Source organism: Esox lucius, chromosome 19 (assembly GCF_011004845.1).
Source record: "Esox lucius isolate fEsoLuc1 chromosome 19, fEsoLuc1.pri, whole genome shotgun sequence".
NCBI lineage: Eukaryota > Metazoa > Chordata > Actinopteri > Esociformes > Esocidae > Esox > Esox lucius.
Window position 1 is genome coordinate 26,042,302 of NC_047587.1, and position 24,719 is coordinate 26,067,020.

The 24,719-nt window shown below is 39.6% G+C and overlaps 2 protein-coding genes across 4 annotated transcripts in view; both read left to right on the plus strand.

Moving 5' to 3' along the window:
- Positions 1-1,697: 1,697 nt before the first annotated feature.
- On the plus strand, positions 1,698-9,589 carry cetp (cholesteryl ester transfer protein, plasma). The gene is made up of 16 exons (XM_029115084.1): positions 1,698-2,680; positions 2,825-2,939; positions 3,233-3,364; positions 4,618-4,688; positions 5,014-5,101; positions 5,230-5,299; positions 5,434-5,494; positions 5,589-5,680; positions 5,816-5,995; positions 7,117-7,167; positions 8,059-8,208; positions 8,306-8,373; positions 8,593-8,635; positions 8,729-8,798; positions 8,905-8,990; positions 9,185-9,589. The coding sequence occupies exons 1-16, from the start codon at positions 2,554-2,556 to the stop codon at positions 9,260-9,262; spliced, it is 1,482 nt and encodes a 493-aa protein (XP_028970917.1). The 5' UTR covers positions 1,698-2,553; the 3' UTR covers positions 9,263-9,589.
- Positions 9,590-10,072: 483 nt separating this feature from the next.
- The window catches only part of nlrc5 (NLR family, CARD domain containing 5), a 31,936-nt gene continuing 17,289 nt past the window's right edge, over positions 10,073-24,719 (plus strand). Inside the window, exons 1-15 of one of the 3 annotated variants that reach the window (XM_020040429.2) lie at positions 10,073-10,112; positions 17,489-17,747; positions 17,833-17,883; positions 18,147-18,227; positions 18,515-20,249; positions 20,342-20,425; positions 20,543-20,626; positions 21,478-21,561; positions 21,674-21,763; positions 21,882-21,926; positions 23,771-23,794; positions 23,923-24,006; positions 24,224-24,307; positions 24,429-24,518; positions 24,622-24,696. In XM_020040429.2, the coding sequence (XP_019895988.2) occupies positions 17,558-17,747; positions 17,833-17,883; positions 18,147-18,227; positions 18,515-20,249; positions 20,342-20,425; positions 20,543-20,626; positions 21,478-21,561; positions 21,674-21,763; positions 21,882-21,926; positions 23,771-23,794; positions 23,923-24,006; positions 24,224-24,307; positions 24,429-24,518; positions 24,622-24,696 (2,801 nt within the window). In that variant the 5' untranslated portion in view covers positions 10,073-10,112; positions 17,489-17,557. Of the gene's footprint in view, positions 10,113-13,463; positions 17,748-17,832; positions 17,884-18,146; positions 18,228-18,514; positions 20,250-20,341; positions 20,426-20,542; positions 20,627-21,477; positions 21,562-21,673; positions 21,764-21,881; positions 21,927-23,770; positions 23,795-23,922; positions 24,007-24,223; positions 24,308-24,428; positions 24,519-24,621; positions 24,697-24,719 lie in introns of those variants that run through there. The other 2 variants (XM_010883979.3, XM_010883981.3) reach the window with 2 other exon arrangements.

Sequence of the window (24,719 nt, forward strand, 5' to 3'; positions counted from 1 at the left end):
TTATCCGGGGCCGGGTCGCGGGGGCAGCAGTCTAAGCAGAGATGCCCAGACTTCCCTCTCCCCAGACACTTCCTCTAGCTCTTCTGGGGGGACACCGAGGCGTTCCCAGGCCAGCCGGGAGACATAGTCCCTCCAGCGTGTCCTAGGTCTTACCCGGGGTCTCCTCCCGGTGGGACGGGACCGGAACACCTTCCCAGGAAAGCGTTCTGGAGGCATCCGAAACAGATGCCCAAGCCACCTCAGCTGACCCCTCTCGATGTGGAGGACCAGCGGCTCTACTCTGAGCTCCTCCCGGGTGACCGAGCTTCTCACCCTATCTCTAAGGGATCGCCCAGCCACCCTGCGGAGAAAGCTCATTTCGGCCGCCTGTATCCGGGATCTTGTCCTTTCGGTCTTGAGGCAGGCACTCTCCACCAACCTGAAGTGGGCAAGCCACCCTTTTCCAACTGAGGAATAATGGCAATTCTCTCAGCTATTTAAAGACATGTTTTGCCTGCTCACTCTGCTCAATTTCTTTACAAATGGTACATACACTGAACAAAATTATAAACCCAACACTTTTCTTTTTGCCCCCATTTATCTTTTTGCACATTTTAGAGTGGTCTTTTATTGTGGCCAGCCTTTTATTGAGGTGGATGGATTATCTCGACAATAGAGATGTGCTCACTAACACATATTTAGACAGATTTGTGAACAATATTTGAGAAAAATAGGCCTTCTGTGTACATAGAGAAAATCTTAGATCTTTGAGTTCAGCTCATGATAAATGGGGGTTTAAAAGTGTTGCGTTTATAATTTTGTTCAGTGTATATTACCAATTCTCCAAGGGTATGCAAACTTTTGAGCACAACTGTATGTGTTATGTTTGACTGTATGGCATCGTCAGCTTAACCAATGATGTAACTGCTGACCTCAGCATCGGTATGAGTTCTGTAGGGTACACACATCTTGTCTTTTCAGACTTTCAATGTCAAAAAGTTAAGTTCAAACACCCATTCTAAATTTAATTGAGCAAGCCTTTCACCCAAGGCAAAATGCCTAAAAACAAACAGGAACTATAGTTTTAAAGGAAAGTCGTGCCACAATTACAGTTTTTCTAGATTGCTGAGATACTTCTTGATGTCCATTAGCGTAATAGCCACAGCAGAGTTCTTTGTATGCAAAACCGTCAGTAATTTCTCAATCCTTTCAGAAACAATGTGAATGCTAAGCACATTTTTGTGAGAGTAACAACAACTCTCTAGTAAAAATGTAAAACTCAGTAGAGTAATTATTGTTAAACAAAAATAAGAAATTTTTTCATAACTGATGCCAACATAATCCTGTGAAAGTGAAACTCTTCCACACGTACAGAAAGTCTTTGCACAACTGTTCAATCAGCAATCAATTCTTATTCATGCATAAACGAGTTGACCTACGAGTCGTTATTTGCACAAATGGACCAAGGAAGTATGGGAAAAGGGGTTCAGATACATGGTGGTGGAGTAGCTCAAGGAAAGAAATTTAGTTTTAGAGGAGATTCGTACAACATCAGCAAATATCAACAAATGGCCCATGCATGAAGAGGGTTAACCATACTGGAGTATATTGATATGAGTAGTTTGTTTTTATTGTGCCATTGTGTAATGATCGATTGGAATAACATTTCATGAGATGGCAAGTTATATCTCTTGGAAACATTGAATTCTGCAAAAAGTAGACAAGGAGCTCAAGCAGTCAAGTACAATTGTAACAGCCAGGGGTTATCACTTTTTTTGCAACTCAACAGCTTTGGCTATCATAAGGTCATTGACATTTGAGAAAAAAAGCGGGGTTGCAACCTGTATTCTATTAACAATTTGGGGGTTACTAGAGCACATTACACTCCTTGTCCCCATCCCTCCCTGAGTTATCCAACTGGCTGGAGTTAGCTAGTACATTTAGTCCATAGAGACCTGCTGCCTCTCACCCAGTCCACTTACCATCTGTCTACTGATTTACTGGAAAGTAAATAATAATTTTCTTAGTAAGTTCTAATAATTTATGTGTTCTCACTGGTAGTCATAAATTAGGAATATTTGCTGAAATAATAGCACAATTCCATTTATTTTCTTCCTAAAACTGTAAAACTGTAACTGTGAAAGGTCAGATTTATGTTGTTTTCTTATTCTGAGTCTGACTGGCAATCAAGCGACAGTTAATTATGGGACATTCTGAGAATGTGCACTCTAAGAACCAGTCAGTACATGTGTTAATTACAACCCACATAACAACCCTACCACAGCCCCTGGGGCCAGAAATGTCACATGGCTTCTCCCACTCAAACCTCAACTCTAGCCTGGTTCATTTTCATTCACAGCCCCCCTTAGGGTCAGTGTAGTAAATCCTCAATTCCACCCCCATCTTCCCAGTGTTATCTGTTCCCTCCCTCTTCCTGTCCAGGTCTGTTGTTTAGCAGGCTCACGACAGCCAGGATCAGTTAGTTGAGACGTTCTGAAGAAGTAGTACACAGTCCTGAGATCCAGTTTGTGTTCACTGTTCATTTTTGCTGCTGGTGTGAAGAATAAGTGGGCCATGATGCTACCAGTTCTGCTGCTGTTCCTGGGCCTGGTTGGGACGTCACGGTCCTGTCAAGATCCAGTCTCTGCGTACAGATTCACTGGGGCAGTCTGCAGACTGACCTACCCCGCCGCGGCGGTCTGTGAGTATGGCTCTACCCCCCCCCCCGTCTCTCTATAGGTGTTTCTTCCTCACCCACAAGGCTTTCTAGGTTCCTCATTAAATAGTGATGGGTGTCTGTTCTGTTTGAGCTTCAGTACTGAGAACTTGTGTCTTTTGTCGCCAGTAAATGAGAAGACAACCAAGGTGATTGAGGCTGCATTCCAGCACACCAAATATCCAAGCGTTGACCGCGAGAAGTCCATTCTTTTTGTTGGAAGGGTGAAATATGGGCTTGCAAAGTAGGTGGACGTCCCGACCTCAGAACTCAACTGAGCTGCTGCACATCCTTTTGGTTATGTCTGCCCTTTCATCCTAGTCCAATGCCTCACAGCCTCTTCTTTAACCCTGCATTAACAAACCGACTCAAAACACATGATTGGATGAAAGCATACATAACATTTAGATTTTATTAAAAAACTAATGGTTTTGAAACTGTCAACTTTGTTACCCGCCCTTGCTGGTTTGCTATTTTCACTTGTCCAAAAGGAACAAGCAATAATAGGGTCCTCTCCTGAACTTTGCCCCCTCCCAGTCTCGAGATTCATAACCTGTCCATCGGGCGTAGTGAGTTTGAGCTGAAGGCGGGTGAAGGCATTGAGATGGACATCTCCAACGTGTCAGCTGTTTTCAGGGGAACTATCAAGTATGGATATGGCAGCTGGCTGTGAGTAACTCCCCAGTCACTGTAACCAATGTGAATGACACTGAGTAGAAGGGACCTGGAGCAAGGCTTCATTACGTTTTGTTATGATTTGTAAAAAAATTGTCTGGGAGGAGTTTTAACATTTAACCAAATATCATGGTACAACCCCGTTTCCAGAAAAGGAGACGCTGGGGACGCTGCGTAAAATGTAAATGAAAACAGAATGTAATGATGTCCAAATCAATTAAAACCTATATTCAATAGAAAATAATTCAAAGACAACATATCAAATGTTGAAACTTAGAAAAAGTTTCTTGTTTCTTGAAAAGTACTGTATATGCCCACTTTGAAGACTGTGTGGGCAAATAGTTTAACAATTTAGGAATAACATTTCTCAACATAGAATTACAAAGAATTTGAAAGAATCAAAATTGGAACTTATTTTTGGGAATCATGGACGCATTGTCTTAAAGACTAAAGAGGATGGACCATCTGGCTTCTTTTCAGCGCACAGTTCAAAAGCCAGCATCTGTGATGGTGGGGGGGTGCATAAGTGCACATGGCAAGGGTGACTTACGCATCTGTGAAGGCACCATTAATGCTGAACAATATAGACAGGTTTTGGAGCAACATATGCTGCCATCCAGACGACGTCTCTTTCAGGGAAGGCCTTGCTTATTTCAGCAGGAGAATGCCAAACCACATTCTGCATGTATTACAACAGCATGGCTCCATAGTAAAAGGGTCTGGGTGCTAAACTGGCCTGCCTGCAGTCCACACCTATCACCCATTAAAACCATTTAGCGCATTATGAAACGTAAAATATGAGAAAAGAGACCTCAAGCCGTTTAGCAGCTGCAATCCTATATAAAGCCAGAATGGGAATACATTTCACTTTCAAAACTACAGCAGTTCGTCTCCTCAGTTCCGAAATGCTAACAGAGTGTTGTTAAAAGAAGAGGTGATGCAACACAGTGGTAAACATGCCCCTGTCCCAACTTATGTGTTGCCGGCATCCAATTCAAAATGGGCATGTATTTTTCCAAAAACATCAACATTTCTCAGTTTCAACATTTCATATGTTGTCTTTGAACTATTTTAAATTAAATAAAGGGATAAAAAAAATGTGCACATCGTGGCATTCTGTTTGCATTTGCAATTTACACAGTGTCTCTTCTTTTTTGGAAACAGGGTTTTATTTAGGTTACTTTTAAGGCTTGTATATTAACCTTCAGTACCTTTGTTGTGTTGATATTATATACAATTGTCTACAGTGTCAACGTGGGACATTCCATCGATTTTGAAATTGAGTCTCAGATTGACCTTGGCATTAACCCCAAACTCTGTAAGTAGCTTTTTAGTCCATTGTCTTTGTTGTTTTTCTTTCACTTTCTTTATTTCATTATGGAATGTCGTAATTCATAAGTTTTGACACAAGGCATTATATAACCTTTTGACTGTTGCAGTTGCATTATAATAGGACTAATTCATCCTGGGAGTTTGTGGTACATTGCCAATATACCACTGTTAAAGTACTGTGTCCTGGCGGCACTCCGCAATGCATTGTGTCTAAGAACATCACTTAGTCATGGTATAGTGGTGATATTAAACACCCCCTCATGCCTTATTGCTTAGTTATTTCCTCCCACTTACCAGTGTTTTTGTCTCAGACTGTGGAAAGGGGAAAGTTGCTGCAGACACATCCGACTGTTACCTCAACTTCCACAAGCTTCATCTCCTGTTACAGGGAGACAGAGAGTGAGTGACTGTTCACCAACACGGTATCCAGAAAAAAAAATTCTGTAAAGAAATGTGTCAATAGTCCTGTAAAGAGACAAGTCATGTTTCAGCACAAAAATACCTTATGCTTCACATTCTGAGTGTAGACCAGGCTGGCTGAAGAGGCTGTTCACAGACTTCATCACATTCACTGTGAAGCTGGTTATCAAAAGCCAGGTAAGTAACATGAAGGAATTCACAGACTTTGAGTCAGAGTTTGACAGAGGACTCACAACTCAACTCTGCCCTCTAGTGTTTCAATGGGACCTCGAGTAATGAACGTTAATCATCGTCTATTTCCTTAATTGCAGATATGTAAGGAGATCAATAATGTGGCAAACATAATGGCTGACTTCATACAGGAACAAGCTGGTATGGTGAAGTCTGGGATGCTCCAGGACTAACAGGGTTTATTTCATAATATCTGTCAGACACAAACGTTTACAATTCCTATTTATTCCCACAGAACAAATGCTTAGTGATGGTGGCATCAGCGTGAACGTTGGCGTGACTTCTTCTCCTGTCATCACATCAAATTACATTGAATCATATCACAAGGTACAGAGCCCATAGTTAATCATGTTTAGTATCCCTTTATATAGAACACGTGCTTGGAAAATACTAACTGTTACCGTGAATGTCTGGGCATGTTTTCACCTGTTGTTGTTCTGTTGCCTCCCTCCTTTTGCCCAGGGTCTGACCCAATACAACAACATCACAGCTGTCATCAACGCGTCCGTTTTCCACCCCGGACAGCTGTCAGAGGACCGCATGCTGTACTTCTGGCTTTCTGACGAGCTCTTCAACGGCCTGATTAAAGCGGCCCACCTAGACGGACGGTTTACCCTCAACATCTCTGGCCTGGAGCTCACAGTAGGTGTTCAGACTAGTGGAGGTCATGAGATCTAATCCAGTACAACTGAGTGTTTAAGAGAAACAGGATTTTTTTTTATTTAACCAGGTTTTTTTTTTTTAAGACTTAAGAGTCTGTTTTAAAAGGGAGACGTGGCCAAGAAGACAGCCACAATCACTAGATTACAGAATAATACCTATAACAATACGATACAACACGATCCAGCCTAAAGAAAGCATTTACACTCCTCTGTAATCTTTTATGCTCAGTTTTGAATTTATTTAGTGGCACTAACACATCTAGATAAAACACAGATTGTAAACTATTCTATGCTCTTGGTGCCCAGTAGGAGAATGCAGTCTTGCCTAATACTTTAATTGTCCTGGGAACTTTAAGTAGCAACCACCAGAGTCCCATCTCTGTGAGACTGAGGAGGCTGCACGTATACACAATAAGTAACCATAATTAATTACATAAAGAAAAGTGACATTTACAATCTTCTGTCAAGATATAAGTGATAAACAAACTTTATTATGAAAATAAAAACCCAGTTTCAGTTTAAACAAAATAAGATTATTCATATTAACTTTAAAGGACAGTCTGTCATCCTAACATATACCTAGGTATTTGTTGGATGACACTTTCCGTGGATGAGCCACCAAATGTGACAATGCTAAGTTTCTCTGGGTGAGTATGAGCTCTGGTAACGGTCATGGGTTTCGTTTTTGTGTATTCAAAACCAGTTTGAAACCACAAAGGGAGGCCTGCACTGACTATCATAGTTTTGATGACTTCGCTGTTATTCTATAATGTGGAAATTAGTCAAACTCAGGAAATACCCTTGAATGAGTAAGTGTCCAAACCTTTGATTGGTACTGTACATTTCATATAAACATTTCATTGAAACATTTTAACAATGCTAACATTGGGAATCAAACTTTTATATAATGGTACAGACCTTTTTTTTTTTTTTTTTTTTCACTTTTGACCATAAGAATGTTCTCAGTCATTTAGCTTTAGCAAAGATACCGGTCCATGGTCTGCTACAGTACGCTGGAGGCAGGGTCTTTGACTGTGGCAACACTGTGGTGATGTGGTTCATTACACGCAGAGTTATTTAACATGCTGAACTTTGTTCCAGGAACTTTTCAGGGCAGATTTGTCCAGCCCAGTGCCGGAGTTCCTGAGTCAGGTATTGTGACAATCCTTACAAAGACACTACATGCAAAATCAGCAACACAGACCAGTTGAAATATCCAGGCCTTGGCACAAACCTAAATCAAAGTGTTTCTGACTGTCTTTATAATTCTTGCATTCCATACATGTACAGTGGATATAAAAAGTCTATACACCCGTTAAAATGCCAGGTTCTTGTGATGTAAAAGAATGAGACAAAGATAAATCATGTCAGAACTTTTTCCACCTATAACGTGTGCTTTTGGGGGATTTAATGTTTGTTTTTGAAAAACTTCAGCCGGGCTTGGATGTTTTTCGTTGTAAGAAAAGGCTAACATCTTGCCACCCTACCCCATAGCCCATTCATATCAAGAATACAGGACATTGTTGTCACATGTAGCACACAGACAGTACTTGCCAGAAATTCTTTAAGTTCCTTTAATGTTGTTGTAGGCTTCTTGGAAGCCTCCCTGACCAGTTTTCATCTTGTCTTTTAATACATTTTGATGCTTTGGAAGCTCTCTGCTGACCATGGCTTTTGCTCTGAGATGCAACTAATAAAATGTCAGGAAACTCCTACGAGAACAGCTGAACTTTATTTGTGAGTTGTCAGAGTCACTTAAATGATGGCAGGTGTGTAATGACTTCTATTTAACATGAGTTTGAATGTGATTGGTTAATTCTGAACACAGCCACATCCACAGTTACACTTACGCAACCAGGTTATCGTAAAGTTTTTATTTCAGTTTGTTTTTCAATTGAATTGTTCACATTATAGATCACATTACAAGTGGAATGAGTTCTGACATGATTTATCTTTGTCTCATTCTTTTCCATCACAAAAACCTGGCATTTCCACAGGGGTGTGTAGACCTTTTATATCCACTGTACGTGTGCATTGTGTCAGTTTCTGTTATCTGCGGAGCCGGTGCTGAAGGTGTGGAGTGTGTCGGTACCTCACCTTTGGACAACCCCACTGGGTTCCTCTGTCAGAGCTGTGGTTGGTGTGGAGCTGACAAGCAGAGCAGAGGATATTCGAGGACTTTACTTTGAGACGGTCAGACAAACAAACACATACATCGAATGATAACACAACATCAGACTTGCCTGTACTGCTCCAATAAGTAGCTGAATGAGGCCTTTTATATGTCCAGGAGATGGTTGTTGTTGTGGTGGCTTCATACGCTGAGAAGAAACTGGCCCTAAACACCAGAGTGTCACAGTAAGTCCACATAAACACCTATCCTGTGTAAACATATATAGGCCTAAATGCCTGTAACTTATAGTGATGGATTCACTTCCATAACAAATATGGTGCTCAACAGTTCCATCTTTGAAGATTAAATGGCAGATTCAATGGCAGTTTACTAACCAGTACCTGACACTGCTGCCTGTACTGTATCTCCGTCAATGAAAACAACTTTGCTTTTTCCCACAAAAGAATTTCCATATTGAAGGAATCAATGTCCACAGACACACTGCAGGTGAGAATTAAGTAGGCCTTCTGAATCATTATGAAAGAGAGCTCTGTCGTTGGCAGATTTCCTTTTCCTTTCTGATTTCCTTTTGCTAACCAGGTGATTGAAGGGCACATTGGATATCTGAAAGAGGCCTTGGTTAAAATAGGTGTCCCGAAAGTAACATCTGGTGAGAATCGTTTTATTCTTACCCCACATAGAATTAAGATTTACATTAAGTGTGTTGTTGTGAACATAATATTTTTCTTTTTGATACTGTTGTTTTTGATACTCAGAACTAGAACCAGGTTTGACTGCACTCTTGGACAAACAGGGTGTCAATCTATTTGATATTATCAGGCCTCAGGTTGTTTCTCAAGATGTAAGTATTCATATGTGTACTCTACTTTTCCTTTAATAACTCTAATGAACGTGAATACTCAATCTATAGGTAACTAAATACTTGGTATACATTGCTAATACTCATTGTAATCTCTGAACACACAGACAATTATACAGTAAAGGATTTAGTACCCATAAAACAATACTTATTATAATCTGTCTTTCTACCTGTAGGGTTTTGTGATTATCCAGACAGACTTTGGCTTTCCTCATCATCTGCTTGTGGAATTCCTCCGTAAGACTCTCAAGTGATTGTGATACTCAACTGGTGGTCGTGCGATACCTTGATAAATAAGAAAGAAGATTTGTATTTGTATACAGTAACCAAAGAGTTGAATGTACCCATAGTAGTAGGGTATTTCCACCCATGTCTTGTAATTAGATTTGCCATGATTATCAGTTGGCACAGAGCAGGTAGAACCAGTTCCTCGCTGTTATACTACCAGGTGTTCCTTTGCCCTCTGCAAACACAATGAAGATGGTTTCAGGAAAGGAAAATTAAAATATTAACTAACTTGTTTTGTCTTGGCATGTCCCAACAAAATCTGCAAAAGTATTAAACAGTTAATGGTCTCTAAATTGTTATAGTGCATGGTGTTGATGATTTACCACATGACATGGGGGATGTTCATGCTAATACAGATTGTGAACACAAATGTCTAACTGACTCTAGTGGGAACAATACATAGAAAGACCATTTGGGTTGGGTGTAGGGGAAGATTTTAGCTGCCATCTTGTCTTCAAGAAATGTTATTATCGGTAGAATTTTGTTTTATATTTTACCAATCTCTACCAACATTGTAATCTGTTGAATAACCAAAACTCTGCTAAACTTGAGTTTTACCAATACCACCATTTGCCATTGTACCAAACTAACAGTTCCTCCAAGTACTGCTAACAAAAAGGGCCAAAAGGTACTGTCTTGTTTACAACGGAAATGCTTTTGTTTATACAGTATAGCATAAGAACACACACAGCACAGGGGTAAACTAAGGTCAAAGATATTCCAAAACATGAAGCGAAAGTAAAAGCCTCTTTTGAGGTCTGGTAAGTTTCGCTTTTTATATTGCTTTTGTGGGATGCGATGCGCTAAAGCCATTTGGTAAGTTGCGCTTTAATTACAATTATTATTTAATTTGCAATTTGCTTTTGGTGAAGATGTGCTCCAGGGCTATACATTACGCCACAGAAATTCAAATAACGCGCGCCCTCAGAACATCAGCGCTTTGTTTTCTGAGTAGCGTGTCCTGTCCATGCACCAATGCTATAAACTACGCACTTAAGCAAGCTTTATTTATACCGAGAAATACCAAAGTCTCTTTTTCCGTTGAGCCTTGTATTAAAAGAATAAAAATACATACAAACTGGAAATAAAACATCCAGTCATCCAACGTATTTGGAAACAGTTGAAAGCTGTTCTTCCAACAACATTTCTCTATTAGATAGTCAGGACGTTTTTTGCGTGACTGCCTTTGGTATATACAAATATCTATAAATGTCTGACCCTTCCAGATGTCAGGGACGTCCAACCAACTGAAGTACTTAGACAGTGATGTGTGGGAGCATCGTAGAACTTTTACAGCTTCTTCAAGTGAGGGAGCAGTAGCTTAGAAATACACAATTTTCAGGGGGGTCTGGTCACCCCTCTGAGCCTGGGACTTCTCTAGGTTTCTTCCTAAAATTCGGCCTTCTATGGGAGTTTTTTACTGAAATCCAACACTACTGTTGTTTGCTCCTTGGGGTTTAAGGCCGGGTGTCTCTGTAAAGCACTTTGTGACAACTGCTGTTGTAAAAAGGGCTTTATAAATAAATTTTATTGATTGATTGACCATTTCTTAAGGAGTTACGGATTTAATTAATATGTAGAGTGAACAATATAGTAGCAAAAATGTAACACTGAAACTCCTTTGTGGACTACATGCAATGTACCCTGTGTTCTGTCATTAAGGTACTTTTCAAATCAGAGGTGAGTGTCTTTGGCCAGGCCCAATGAAGACACCTTTTTCAGTAATATTGAGTGATGCAGGCTGACTGTATAGAATGCCTTTGACAGGTCAACAAACAGAGCAACACAGTTTAAACCGCGATATGTAAGACCTTTACTGCTATAATCATATAATTTTCTGTAGCTATTCGTGATTCATCATAATTTAAGAATGTGTTCAAATCTTCCCCTTAATACACACTTTCTGTTTAAAAAGCAGTGCATTATGTTATAGACGTAATGAAACTGGCCCACACGGATTAAGCCTAGTCAAGGACTAAAATCTCCATTGAGCATGTTTTTTCTGTCCTAGACTAGGCTTAATCTGTGTCTGCGAAAGCGGCCCACTGTGTTTTATTGCAACCTACAGTATATACAGTGCTTGACTTAGAATTAAATAAATGCCACAGCTCTTGGTTTAGTTTAATAAACATAGAATGTCATTCCTTAACTTACCACAATAACTGTCTTCATCTAAATGTATCCCATGTAAATCTAAATAGATGATTGCTGGTCTATGATCCCATAGTTCTACCATCTCATATTGTTCTCTTGATTAGCGTACTAACAATAACTGCTACATTAGGCGCCTGTATAAAACACATATCAGCCCCTCTTTTCTAGAGAGCTGCAGGATGTGCTGGCATTTAACCCACTGAATCACACCTAAGGCTTTTCAAGGTATTGTCCTTTGATGTTTAGGCTGAAATATGGTTAGAATGGCTTTGAGGTGGGGGACTGTAAACATTACATTTACTAAAAGATGGTTAGTCACAACCAAGTACTTGTGACTCTACTAAATTAATCTCAAATAATTCAACCAAATGCATAAGGTAGGCAACTTGAATTGGCAATGGCATAAATTAGTCATTGTGGCTAGCTTATGCCATAAATCAGGGGACATCTGTAATTCATGTTATGTGTTCATTCCACTATTAGAATATGCTTTGGTGGAAACATGAATACTTAGCTTAGATTAGCAAGAACATTAAACAATGACAGCTTACCAAGCAAAGGGTTGGCAGGTGGATTCACGTACACCTCCGGACCAGTTGAAGAGTTTTAGAAAACAAATAGACAATTGAATAGCTAACCACTATACCATTTGAACTATGCTTTGTAAATCAAAAACAAGAGCAATATGTACATCACTGTTCGTCTGTTCGTACCTATTATGAAAACTATTACTCAAATCACTCCGTGGCTGGTTGGTTTCTTTAGAAAACAGATAGACAGTTTAATAGCTTACCACTATTCCATGTTAACTGGCGCATATATATATATATATATATATATATATATATATATATATATATATATAACTAGGTTATGTAAATTCAAAACGAGAGCAATATGTTTCTCCTGGTGCAGTTTCTCCAATGCATTTGTTTGATCAGTGGCGAGGATCAAACCCCGGTCACCTGCGTAACAGTCTGCGTCTCCAAACACTACACTATATAACAATGGGTAGCCACGCATGGGTAGTCAAGCTCTAACAATGGATGGCTCTGAGTCTCAGAAATTGACATATTCCTGACATTTTCCCCATTTAAACTTTCTCGCAAGTCCGTCTATCAGTCCACATTAAATTGTAATCTCCTTATATTTGCTTCAGACACTTGAAGTACAATCCTTCCCTAAAACCACCCTGAACTAGCTAGTATGCCCTTCTCCTTAGGTAAGGGAAGATGAGGAGGTGATCTTGTTATTGTTTAGAGGCAGGATACACAATGTTAATTTCTCATCCAACCCGGACGTAATGTAATATTTTGATGCAAAATGTATGTGTATTTACATCTATTTCAATGACCGATATCAAAATATATATTTATATATATTGTGATGGTAAGTCCATCGATAGACTCTCTTAAAGAAGTAAGTACAAAGACAAAATTCTCTTGGCACAATTAACAGTTTATTTGCAAATAGAGAGAGTACACAGGTTACCAAGTAACGATGAATAATCTCTAACGCATTTGGAAGTACATTCAATACTTATAGAGGAATGGGTGGAGATTAGAATCTGCATGGTCACACCATAAAAACAACTTATGTTCCTTATCCATGTAACCCCGTAGTGTATCTTCCTCTATCCTGTCCTAAAACTCATTGTTCTGCATCTACCCCCAGATTTTCGTTTACCTCGACGCCTCATACTTCCTTTCCCACAGCACAACTGACATTCCCTTTCTTATCTAAACATGGGGACTCAATACTTTAATCAATAAGAATACATCAGTTCAAGAAATGTCCATAACAATATGTATGAAATTATGTTGAAATATTACAGTTTTAGCCACATTCACGTTTCCACATATATGTTAATATGCTGTATTTAAATATATGGGAAGTAAATACATTTTCACATGACAATATTGATAGAGAAGGTTATGGGGTGTATCCTACACATATGTCTCTCATATATATTTAAATGTATTTTATTTATTAATGTGTTTTATAAATCTATTCAACAAATCTATTTAAATATGTTTCATTTATATTGAAATATATTCCAATATATTAATTTTGCATACGGAAGGCATCGACAATATCATTGACAACCAGTGTAGTTGCTGTAATGGTAATGTTCAAAATGCAATTATCTAATAAAAAACCCCCATAATGTTTATTTACCAATGTCTCCAGGGGGGTATTTCATCAAGGCAGATAAACGAAAATCCAGGCTCATTTCAAGTGTGGCTAATTTAAGTGAGAGTTCCGTTCCATTACTGTGGCTTATAGGAGTCCCTGCTCAGTAACCAAGGTAACTTATACCTCTGAACTAACTTGCTCCCTCGCAGACTAAATGTCAAGGTTAATTTAGCTGTGTTTCAAAGAATGTCCAACAGGCGGAAACAGAATTCCAAAAGACCGTTCAGTGTATTTTCTTGCACTTTTGTCCTGTCTGTGTTCGGAAACATTAATTCAGACTTTTTTCTGTCATTGTGACCAAGCATTGATGTTGAAGTTAAGAAAAGCATGTCTTACCACTTTCACTGTCTTCAAAAGCCAACAGTTAATTGACATAGGCCTAGATTATAGCTGAATCTCAAATCGCATAGTACATACTATAGTACAATTAAAGTAAGTACTTCGCGGAAGATGGTAAAGTATGTACTGTTTAGTATATAGGAAGCTAGTATGCCAGTATTTGGACTGATTTGGACCTACCTTGTCATAATATTGTCTCAACATTACATTTTGGCACATATTAACATGCCAAGTTTGAGTATTTTGCTAGACACCATTAAGCATTGTGTTAAACTGACTAACATTTCTTATGAAGTTTACTTCCACCACAAATAGCTTCTATGAATTGTATGGCTTTTGCCACTGGCTGTTTTAAAAGCTTATATGCCAGTAATACTAGAATCTTACTGCTTGGAATAGTCATGAGAATTAAGTAATTGCTAGTGTGACTGAAGACGAACTTTACACTACCAAAGCTATTTAATTTCAGGACACAGCAACGTTCAACATTGATGCAGTAACAATCAATATAGGTGACGATAACTGACTTTTTCGTCAAGTGAAAAGACAAGAGAATCGTGAAAACTCATCCTCTTTCACTGCGCAAATAGTTGATGTCTATATTACCCCAAAAGGCATGCATGGATGCTTACTTCGAAAATCCACCAGAAATAGATCACCTGGGAACTTTTGGCATACTATTTTCAGCGTACATTGGTTTGAGACATACTAATCTTCTCACATACTGTACTAATCTAGCATACTTTATAGTATGCAAGTATGTGATTTGAGATTCAGACTATATAAGCAGTGCATCTAAAGACAAGCCAATTGCAACCAAATGGCATGTCCATTCCTAAACAACCCTGTAGATGAACATGCTCAGATTCTACAAAAAGCGTTTACAACACCAGCCCCAAGGGTCTTCAGAGACAGAAGTTCTCCACTAGGCTTTCCTGATGAATATCTGTGGGAGAGGTACATGTTCAGCAGGTCCAGCAAAGTTTACCTATGCAGCCTGCTGGAACCACACATAAGGAAGCACACTCAACGTAGCCAAGCCTTGACCACTGTTCAGTCCCTCTGCATGGCTCTGCGTTTCTTTGCATGTGGGACATTCTTGTACAGTGTTGGTGATGCAGAAGATCTTGCGAAGGCAACTGCATGCCAGGAAATAAGGGTATGCCTTGCTCTAAAGCAGTACCTGAATATTTTCATCACTTTCCCTGGTCATCTTAAAACACAAAAAAATCAAAGAGGCATTTTATTCAATTGCAGGTATGTGATCATTAAAATAAATGTAAAGTAGCCTACAGGTTGACAAGCCTCTGCATTTACGTAATCCTCTTTTTCAGGCTTCCCCTATGTTATAGGCACAATAGACTGTACCCATGTGCATGCCAGTCCCTATCTGGACCTGTGGATGCAGACTATGTCAATCGGAAATCTTTCCATAGCCTAAACGTAAAGGCATCTACTGGGGGCATCTGTCAACAAACTGTCAGGCAGAATAGTACTAAATGGATTTGGATGAAATGTGCACATAGATTTAAATCCGTTACCCTGGGAGTTGTTCACAGAAATGTCAATTTCATTGTCTGCCTCACACAAAGCAGTAAATGTGCTGTATGGAGATAATGTTTCACCTTATCAGCACAGATTATTCAGAAAAAATCGGGTATGTCCTTTCCTAATCAAGTAGACTATGTCATAGCACTAACATGTAGCTGCAGAAGGACGATGCAAAACCACATTTGAAACCTCACACAATGTCAGACCCAAAATTATTATTTCTGTAATGTGAGCAATGTTAGGAACTGGAATAATTCGGAACTTGAATTTACAATTTGAAAGTCACCACTGCATCAACTCTTCTAAGCCTGGTTTGAGTTAACTTTGACAAGACACGGCTAGATTGGGTCAATTTGAATGGCTTGAGCCTTAAGTGGAAGTTGGCGTTCATTCAAACCGGGCTTTTTCAATTTGGCGCAGATTTCATTAGCGGTGTCGATGGAATACCCCCTAGGATTTTAGCAAGGGATGAAAACGAAGGAATAAGACGGTAAAGATAGTTTCATATTCACACATTCGACTACTCCAATGTACCGGTAAAAGTGTCATTGGTCTGCCGACCCCAGAGTGCCGAGTGTCGGACAAGACTATATCAACGTGCCGGAGAAAGGACAACTTAGGGACCGGGGTAAAAGTGCAGTCATCAGAACTATTACTTTTTATGATACAGTTGGTAGCTTATTACTTGAAATATATATTTCAAAATGTATAATATATAATATAATATATATATAGTGTTACTCCATAATTACTCGATTTACGTGTATTCATCTATCATTAATTCCTTGGTCATTTGAGCTGCTGCTTTTTCAGAAAGATCACATCCTGCAATTTAAGGCATCAGCAATTGCATTTTGATTAGTTATAGGTTCAGTCCAACACTATCTGTCGTGGCAGGGTGGGGACTGCACTGTTAAAAGTTTTTACTGTTTTCCAGAATTTGGAATGACATCTCTGCTTATCTGCATCCCTCTTATATAGTGAAATACTGTAGTGCTAGTTTGGCCTCTGGAATAGCTGACCTGCAGGATCACTTTGGGAGAAATGTGGCCAATAGCATATCTTTCTTGACAGATGGTGGGCGATATACTCCAAACAACTGTAATATTAAAATGGTTTCCTGATTTAATACTTTGGTTATTAACATCCCATATGAATACAGATAAAATTAAGAAGCAAGACTGAAAGTTGATTGTCTTTCTAAATGGCCATGATTCCACTCTATATTTGTACCCCTCAAGTGCAATATCTACACCATGTGCTTTTTTAGATAACAACATTTCAGATAAAATAAAAACACCTGGATTAGATTGAGATTAAAAATCTTAATAAAATAAATATACTCTGTACATTTAGGTGTACTCTGAACATTTCTTTAATGTTTTTGGATTGTCAACATATACTGGATTGTTAGTGCTGTTTATTATTGTTAAGATACTTGTGTGATTCAATTCTATGGGGACAGAACTACTACTTACAACCGTGTAGTAATACAATAATCAGATATAATACTACTTAAAGCATAGGTTGAGCTGACATAATTGTTTGTTCAAATCAAGGTTGCATCATTTACATAATCCCTCTTCTCATCTATGGCAGAGGTTGAGCAATAGGACTACAAGATCAAGTCAGTGGTTACCTAACTTGATGTCGATTTGGCCAATCACTTCCTTAAAGGTTGCCTTGTGAGGTTGAGGAGAATAGCACACATTTAATCTCATGTCAAATCGTTTTTTCATATTGTGGACTATTTTCGAAAGTTTCAGGCAATAGGTTTAGTATTATTTGTAACTAAAACCAATAGTAAATAAGTATTTGAGTTATAGTTGATTGAGATTATAATCCTGTTCTACTGTTTTAATTAGGCTAATGGTACAAATGTGGCATATGCTGTGCAGATGGCTATGGAATATGTAAAAGTGGAGGAAGATGTCCACAATGTATTGACACAGGAAATCCATGAGCTAATAGACATTCTGAGCAATCAAGAGGATGACTTTCTCAACAAACTCTTTGGAATAATGGAGAGAAGAGTGCTTGAGCAGCTGTTGCACCTTGCTAGCCACAGAGAACGCATCATGGGGTTGTTGGATTACTTGAGGGTTGCAGACCCAGCTATCTGCCGACGATTTCTACAAATGGTCTGCATGAACTATGACATGCCAATGCGTCTGGAATCACGACTGATGTCTGTGGCTGGACCTGTGACTTGTAAGTATTAGCCCTGAGATAATTCAGTAACTCAGTGGATTAAGTTAGACTGCTTTTTGTAAGTTTTTATTTGTTTGATCATCAGGTGATCCCTGGCCTATACCAGGAAATGAACCCCCATCCCACTTTGATCCAGGTAATTTTGCAATCATCACATTTTAGTGCAGCTGTTCAGTCCATGAGGATTTTCATTGTTTAATTTTTAGAGTAGGATTATAAAGCTGATGTCCATTCAGAAAATATATAGAAAATAACTACATTTATAGAAAAGTAGACTTTTACATCAGCAGAAAAAAACAGTACGCATACTATCAAGTGAGAATAATATCTTAAATGCATTGCGGCTGTTTTGCTTTTCTGGGATTTCCCGTATATATTGTCGTTTTGTTTCCTTCTCAGAAGTGAAGGAAAACAACAGTCATACTCTGGTTGATGAGTATACGCCATCTCAAGAGAGCTGTGTAAAACGCCCACGAATGGGTAAAGACATTTATTTAAGTGACCCAGATTGTCTAAAAAATGTCTCGAGAAAATTTGCCATGGGGTTTGAATTTGAAAAGACTTGTAAACTATGTGAACTACCTTTGTTATTTGAAATTAGTAATTCCACTTTGTGAATATTCTTGTATATTTCAAATTTGTACAAAGTCAAAACATATATTTAGCAAACCAAGTAATAACAAATCTCAAAATGTCTTCTAGTCAAGTAGATGTTTAGGTTGGGAGTTTGTTGTGTGTTATTTTATTAGATTTTCTTGTGTTCCCAGATCATGTGGAAAGCTACAAGGCTTCTGTGAGTACATTTTTACAGCAGAGATGGGAGAAGGTAAGGCAAGGTGTAGTAAAGGAGGTTCGTCTGGAAGAGGCATGGGTCAGTCTGCGCAACAGAAATCCTTTTAGACCCAGAGACAGAGCTGAAAGAGGTCCAAGTCCCTCAGAGCTTCAGGAGAGGGGCGAGGATGGGGCGGTGGAGGACAAGGTGACAGTTGAATCTCTCCTCCATTCAGCGGCTCAAATCACACTGCTGTTGGGCCAGGCTGGCTCAGGGAAGACACTGCTGATGTACTGCCTAGGCCAGCGCTGGGCTCAGGGTGCCTTCCCCTCCTCTCAACTACTGTTCCTGCTAGAGTTCCGCCAGCTCAATCTCGTAGTGCAACCACTGTCTCTGAAAGAACTACTTTTTCGCTGTTTTCTTTCACCCGAGGGTGGCGAGGAGGAGGGTGTCGCTGTGCTTGACTTTATTCTCCACAACCCTGAGAAGATATGCTTGATCTTCGATGGTTACGATGAGTTTCACACAAAAATTACCCACTTAGAGACACAGAGCAGCTCCTTTGACCCACTGAGCCCTGTCCCCATGGCAGAGTTGATCGCTGGGCTGTGTAGTGGCAGGATTCTTCCAGGATGCACCCTGTTGATTACCTGCCGGCCTCGGGATGTAACAGACCTGGAGACATTGGTTGACTGCATCCGCATTGGGTGGCTGCTTGGCTTCAACAAAAGCAGTGTGAAAGAATATGCTGACCAGTATTTTCAGGACAGGGGTGAGGATCTGAAGAAGAAGGCTGTGGGTCACCTCCTGTCCAACCACCAGCTCCTCACCATGTCTTACCTGCCTGCTCTCTGTCATATCTGCTGTGTATGTTTGGAGCACATGTTCTCCGGTGGCATGTCCCAGACACAGGCTTTGCCAACCACCCTCACCCAGGTCTACCTCCAGATCCTCTTTGCCTTCCTGAGCCAATGCCCAGGGAGTGACCCACCCGTGCTGGAGACATTCTGGGCAGAGGTGACACAGCTGAGCCAGCTGGCCATGAGGGGTCTGGAGGCGAGCCGGATTGTGTTTCTCTCTGAAGAGGTTCCATCGAACTTGCTGGATTTTGCCACTAAGGCTGGTCTTCTCTCCCTGGTGGACCTGACCCATGAGAATGGATCTAAAGGCCAAGGCTACGTCTTCATGCACCTCACCATGCAAGAGTTTCTAGGCGCGTTACACATCATGACCAGCAAGGACATCACAGAGGCCCTGCTCAGGAAAAAGTTCAACCTCAAGTCCCGCTGGACCACCAAGTCAGACCCCAAGAATGTGTTCACTGACTCCCTCCACCTGTATTTGTGTGGGTTTGCTGCCCCAGCCTGCTCTTCCTACTTAATCCAACTTGTTAGGGGAGTGGGGGCAGCAGGGTGGGTGAACAAACGCCAGGCACTAGTCCTTAAAATACTCCGGAGCCTGGCAATGAGCACCACCCTGACTGGGCCAAAGTTAGTAGAGCTATGCCGCTGTGTCCAGGAGACTCAGGATGCCCAGCTGGCCAGGGAGGTGGTGGGTTCACGACCCTGCTTTGAGCTAAGGAACATCAGGTTAAACCCTGTGGATCTGGATGCCGTGGCCTTTGTTGTCTCATCTGCTGGAATAGGCTGTGGGCTGGACTTTGGAGCCTGTTCCATGGAACTAGAATGTCTTGATATTCTACCCAGCTGCCAGCACATTGACTACCTAATGTGAGTTAATCGCTCAATTATAAATTGTGTACTAAACTAAAGAAAAATCCTGTATAAAATAATGTTTTCTTTTTCTCCTCTTAATCCCTCAGTTTTCGTAGCCGCAAGTATGATGACAAATTTGCAGATAAGCTGTCATGCATTCTTCCCAGACTACCAACCATGAAAAGATTTGAGTGAGTTCAATTTATTTTTTATTTTTATGTATCAACTTTCAACATTTTTATTTGTGGATGTGTATGCAATTGCGAAATATCAAATATTGACGGGAAAATCCTGCCGTTCCTCCCCAGATTTATTTGTGGTAACCTTACTGATGTGGGAGCTGCCAAACTTGCTAAAGCCCTGAGAAGATGTCCTCAGATCAAACAGCTCAAGTAAAGAATGGTTTACTTATACCTTAACAACTAAATAATATAACCACCCCTTTAAGGTTATAAACCCTTGTATTCAGTGTTTCCCAAACTAGGGTATGCATGTGTATTAGCTTTATAATAAAAAAATAAAGAAATAATATTCTAGTTACATAAATGTTACAATGTTACACCACAAACCTCTAGTGGCCGGAAAATGATGTTCTATTAAACAGGGATTGTTGTTCAGTACCAAACGTGGTTCTAGCATTTTTTGGCTTAAGTCTTGCAAAATACATAATTATACTATTATACTATACTACTATTGTAATATTTACTATTGTAAGTAAAAATAAATGCAAGGTTAACAAAAAAATATGTCTTTGTATGAAAAAACTATTCAATAGTATGAAAACAATTGATTCAAACGTGGTAAAAATCAATGAATAGATTTTTTAGTCAGATGCAACCTGTGAATAACTGTTTATTATTCTGTTTAAATGTACACATTTAGCCAAGCTTATACAATTCTTCTCTTCTTCTCTCCACTTACTGCATTGGGAAAGCAGTTCATGGAAAGGCTAATTTTGATAGTTCAGTGCCCAGATAATTCAAAGCCCCGCCTCCACGCCAATAGAGGCTCAAAACTTGGTTAAGAAAGTAAACATGCATCATTGAATACATCATTTTACATGGTGGGGTTGCAAAATGTCAATAAAACAAAATGAGTAACATTTCAACTGCCTTTATCAACGGAAATAACCTTGGTAAAAGCTACAGTTCCACATTAGCCATACAATAAAAATTGGTTTGATTGTGTTGAACAGGTTTAGCATATGCATATGTATAAAGTGATTTTGTTGAATCTATGACAGTTTCAGTGACAACAGCCTGACAGACAGAGGAGTCAGGGAAATTGCAGACATCTTTCCAATATTGCCCTGCCTTACTTCAGTCATGTGAGTCTAGTGTTTCCTTTATTTGATCATTTATATAGCATCTGCGCCAACTGTTTATATTGCAGGTGCATCTGAATTTGACATTTGAGCGAGTTTGTATTTTACTTTACAGGTTGGGAAGGAATGACATCGCTCTGGATAGTATATTCACCCTCTTAGAGAAAATGATTTCCTGTGCCTCGCCTGGTGGTCTGTATGTTGAGTAAGTTCTCACAATAGACACTTCTGCTTCACATACTGAGTCCCCAACTGTAATTACACAAACTTATTACACAAACTTATTATGTTATTATGTAACCAGTTGTTCTCTCTCTTTGCAGTGGCGTGAAGGACATCAATGTTGTCCTTCACTCAGAATTAAAATGGTAAGAATAATTTAAATTGAATAACTCACAGTTCTATTTGAATCTCATCTCGGCATGTTATGCTTTATTGGATAGGAAAGTGGTGAAAGAGAGGATTGAGACGTAGGTCGGACTCAAACACACGCCTCAGCAATATACATACAGTGAGAGAGAAAAGTATTTGATCCCCTGCTGATTTTGTGCACTGACAAAGAAATGATCGGTTTATAAACAAAAAAAATCTGAAAAACGCTAAATATTATAAATTGATTTGTATTTTAATGAGTGAAATAAATATTCAACCCCTCTGCAAAACATGATTGACTTAGTACTTTGTGGCAAAACCCTTGTTGGCAATCACAGAGGTCAGACTTTCTTGTAGTTGTCCACCAGGTTTGCACACATCTCAGGAGGGATTTGGTCCCACTCCTCTTTGCAGATCTTCTCCAAGTCATTAAGGTTTCGAGGCTGACCTTTGGCAACTCGAACCTTCAGTTCCCTTCACAGATTATCTATGGGATTAAGGTCTAGAGACTGGCTAGGTCACTCCAGGACCTTAATGTGCTTCTTCTTGAGCCACTCCTTTGTTGCCTTGGCTGTGTGTTTTGGGTCATTGTCATGCTGGAATACCCATCCACGACCCATTTTCAATTCTCTGGTTCTCACCCATGATTTGACGATACATGGCCCCGTCCATCATCCCTTTGATGCGGTGAAGTTGTCCTGTCCCCTTAGCAGAAAAACACCCCCAAAGCATAATGTTTCCACCTCCATGTTTGACAATGGGGATGGTGTTCTTGGGGTCATAGGCAGCATTCCTCCTCCAAACCTACAAAGTTGAGTTGATCCCAAAGAGCTTGATTTTGGTCTCATCCGACCACAACACTTTCATCCAGTTCTCCTCTGAATCATTCAGATGTTCATTGGCAAACTTCAGACGGGCCTGTACATGTGGTTTCTTGAGCAGGGGGACCTTGCGGGCGCTGCAGGATTTCAGTCCTTCACGGCGTAGTGTGTTACCAAATTGTTTTCTTGGTGACTATGTTCCCAGCTACCTTGAGATCATCGACAAGATCCTCCTGTGTAGTTCTGGGCTGATTCCTCACCGTTCTCATAATCATTGAAACTCCACGAGGTGAGATCTTGCGTGGAGCCCCAGAACAAGGGCGATTGACAGTTCTTTTGTGTTTCTTCCATTTGCGAATAATCACACCAACTGTTGTCACCTCCTCACCAAGCTGCTTGGGGATGATCTTGTAGCCCATTCTAGCCTTGTGTAAGTCTACAATCTTGTCCCTGACATCTTTGGACAGCTCTTTGGTCTTTGCCATGGTGGAGAGTTTGGAATCTGATTGATTGATTGCTTCTGTGGACAGGTGTCTTTTATACAGGTAACAAGCTGAGATCACTCCCTTTAAGAGTGTGCCCCTAATCTCAGCTCGTTACCTGTATAAAAGACACCTGGGAGCCAGAAATCTTTCTGATTGAGAAGGGATCAAATACTTATTTCACTCATTAAAATCCAAATCAATTTATAAAATGTTTGACTTGCGTCTTTCTGGATTGTGTTGTTATTCTGTCTCCCACTGTTCAAATAAACCTACTATTAAAATTATAGACTGATAATTTCTTTGTGAGTGGGCAAACTTTTAATTTTTTTCTTCCTCACTGTACATTGGAGGCAGCATCCAAACCACCAGAATTCCCAAGGAAACCTCAGTGTTTGAAACACCAGCAGGCCCATGAAAGTGCTCACGCAATGTTGCGATAATGTTTCTTTTGATAAATAGTTTTCTATGCTACATTGAGGGGAATATACTGTACTATATCAATCACTGTTTTTCTATTTTTCACTTTCTCTTAAGTTTTAAAACTGGCCTGACTGTCAGGTAAAAAGCAAATATTTCTTATATATATTTTTTTAAATTAAAAACAGGATACATTTTTATAAATACTGATTTTACATATAGCCTCTAAATGCATTGTTGTTGCCTTCCCTTTACATTATGTCATTCAGGCTGTTGAACTGCAGATTCACTACTGACCAGATGAACACACTGTGTCAGTTGTTATCAAGATGTCCTGTCCTCTATGTACTGGAGTAAGTGAACATATACCCAAGAAAAGTGTCCTTTGTGTGTGACAAAATACATACATTTTTTGAGTTGATAAGTGGCAAAAACTTGATTGGAGTATAGGTGGCAAATTAAATCCATTTAGATTTCTTGTTTTTACACATTAAAATATGGGAAAGTCCAAGGGGGGTGAATACTTCAGAGTGCCACTGTATGTTGTTTTATTTTGTGTTATGTCTGCAGTCTATCAGGAAGCCACATGAAAGCTGACACTCTCAAGGCCCTGACAGACTCTCTACACAAGCTGAAAATCTCCAAACACATTCTGTAAGACAGCTCATTCATTTAATTTGCTATAATTTTATTAAGTAATGATCTTGTGCCAGTCCCATATCATGTTTGAACCTATTCATGTAGCCTAATACACGTTTTGGATGTGTCTTGACAGTTTGAATGGTAGCTCTAAATCTGTTGAAGAGCTGATGGTTTTGACCAATTTCCTGTCAGTATGTCCTGATGTGGTTCAAGTGAATATAAGGTAATGTGTGTTCTGCATAACATTTTGTAGATATTGTATGTATGAATTTTCAATCAAGGTTTATTTTGAGTTTAAATTAAATTGCCAATGTTTCCCAATTCAGTCTCCAAGACCCTGTGGATGTCTCCATACATTTCACTGGGAGCATAGAGAATCACAAGACTTCAAAGAAACTGTTGTATGTACACTATTTTCAGTTGT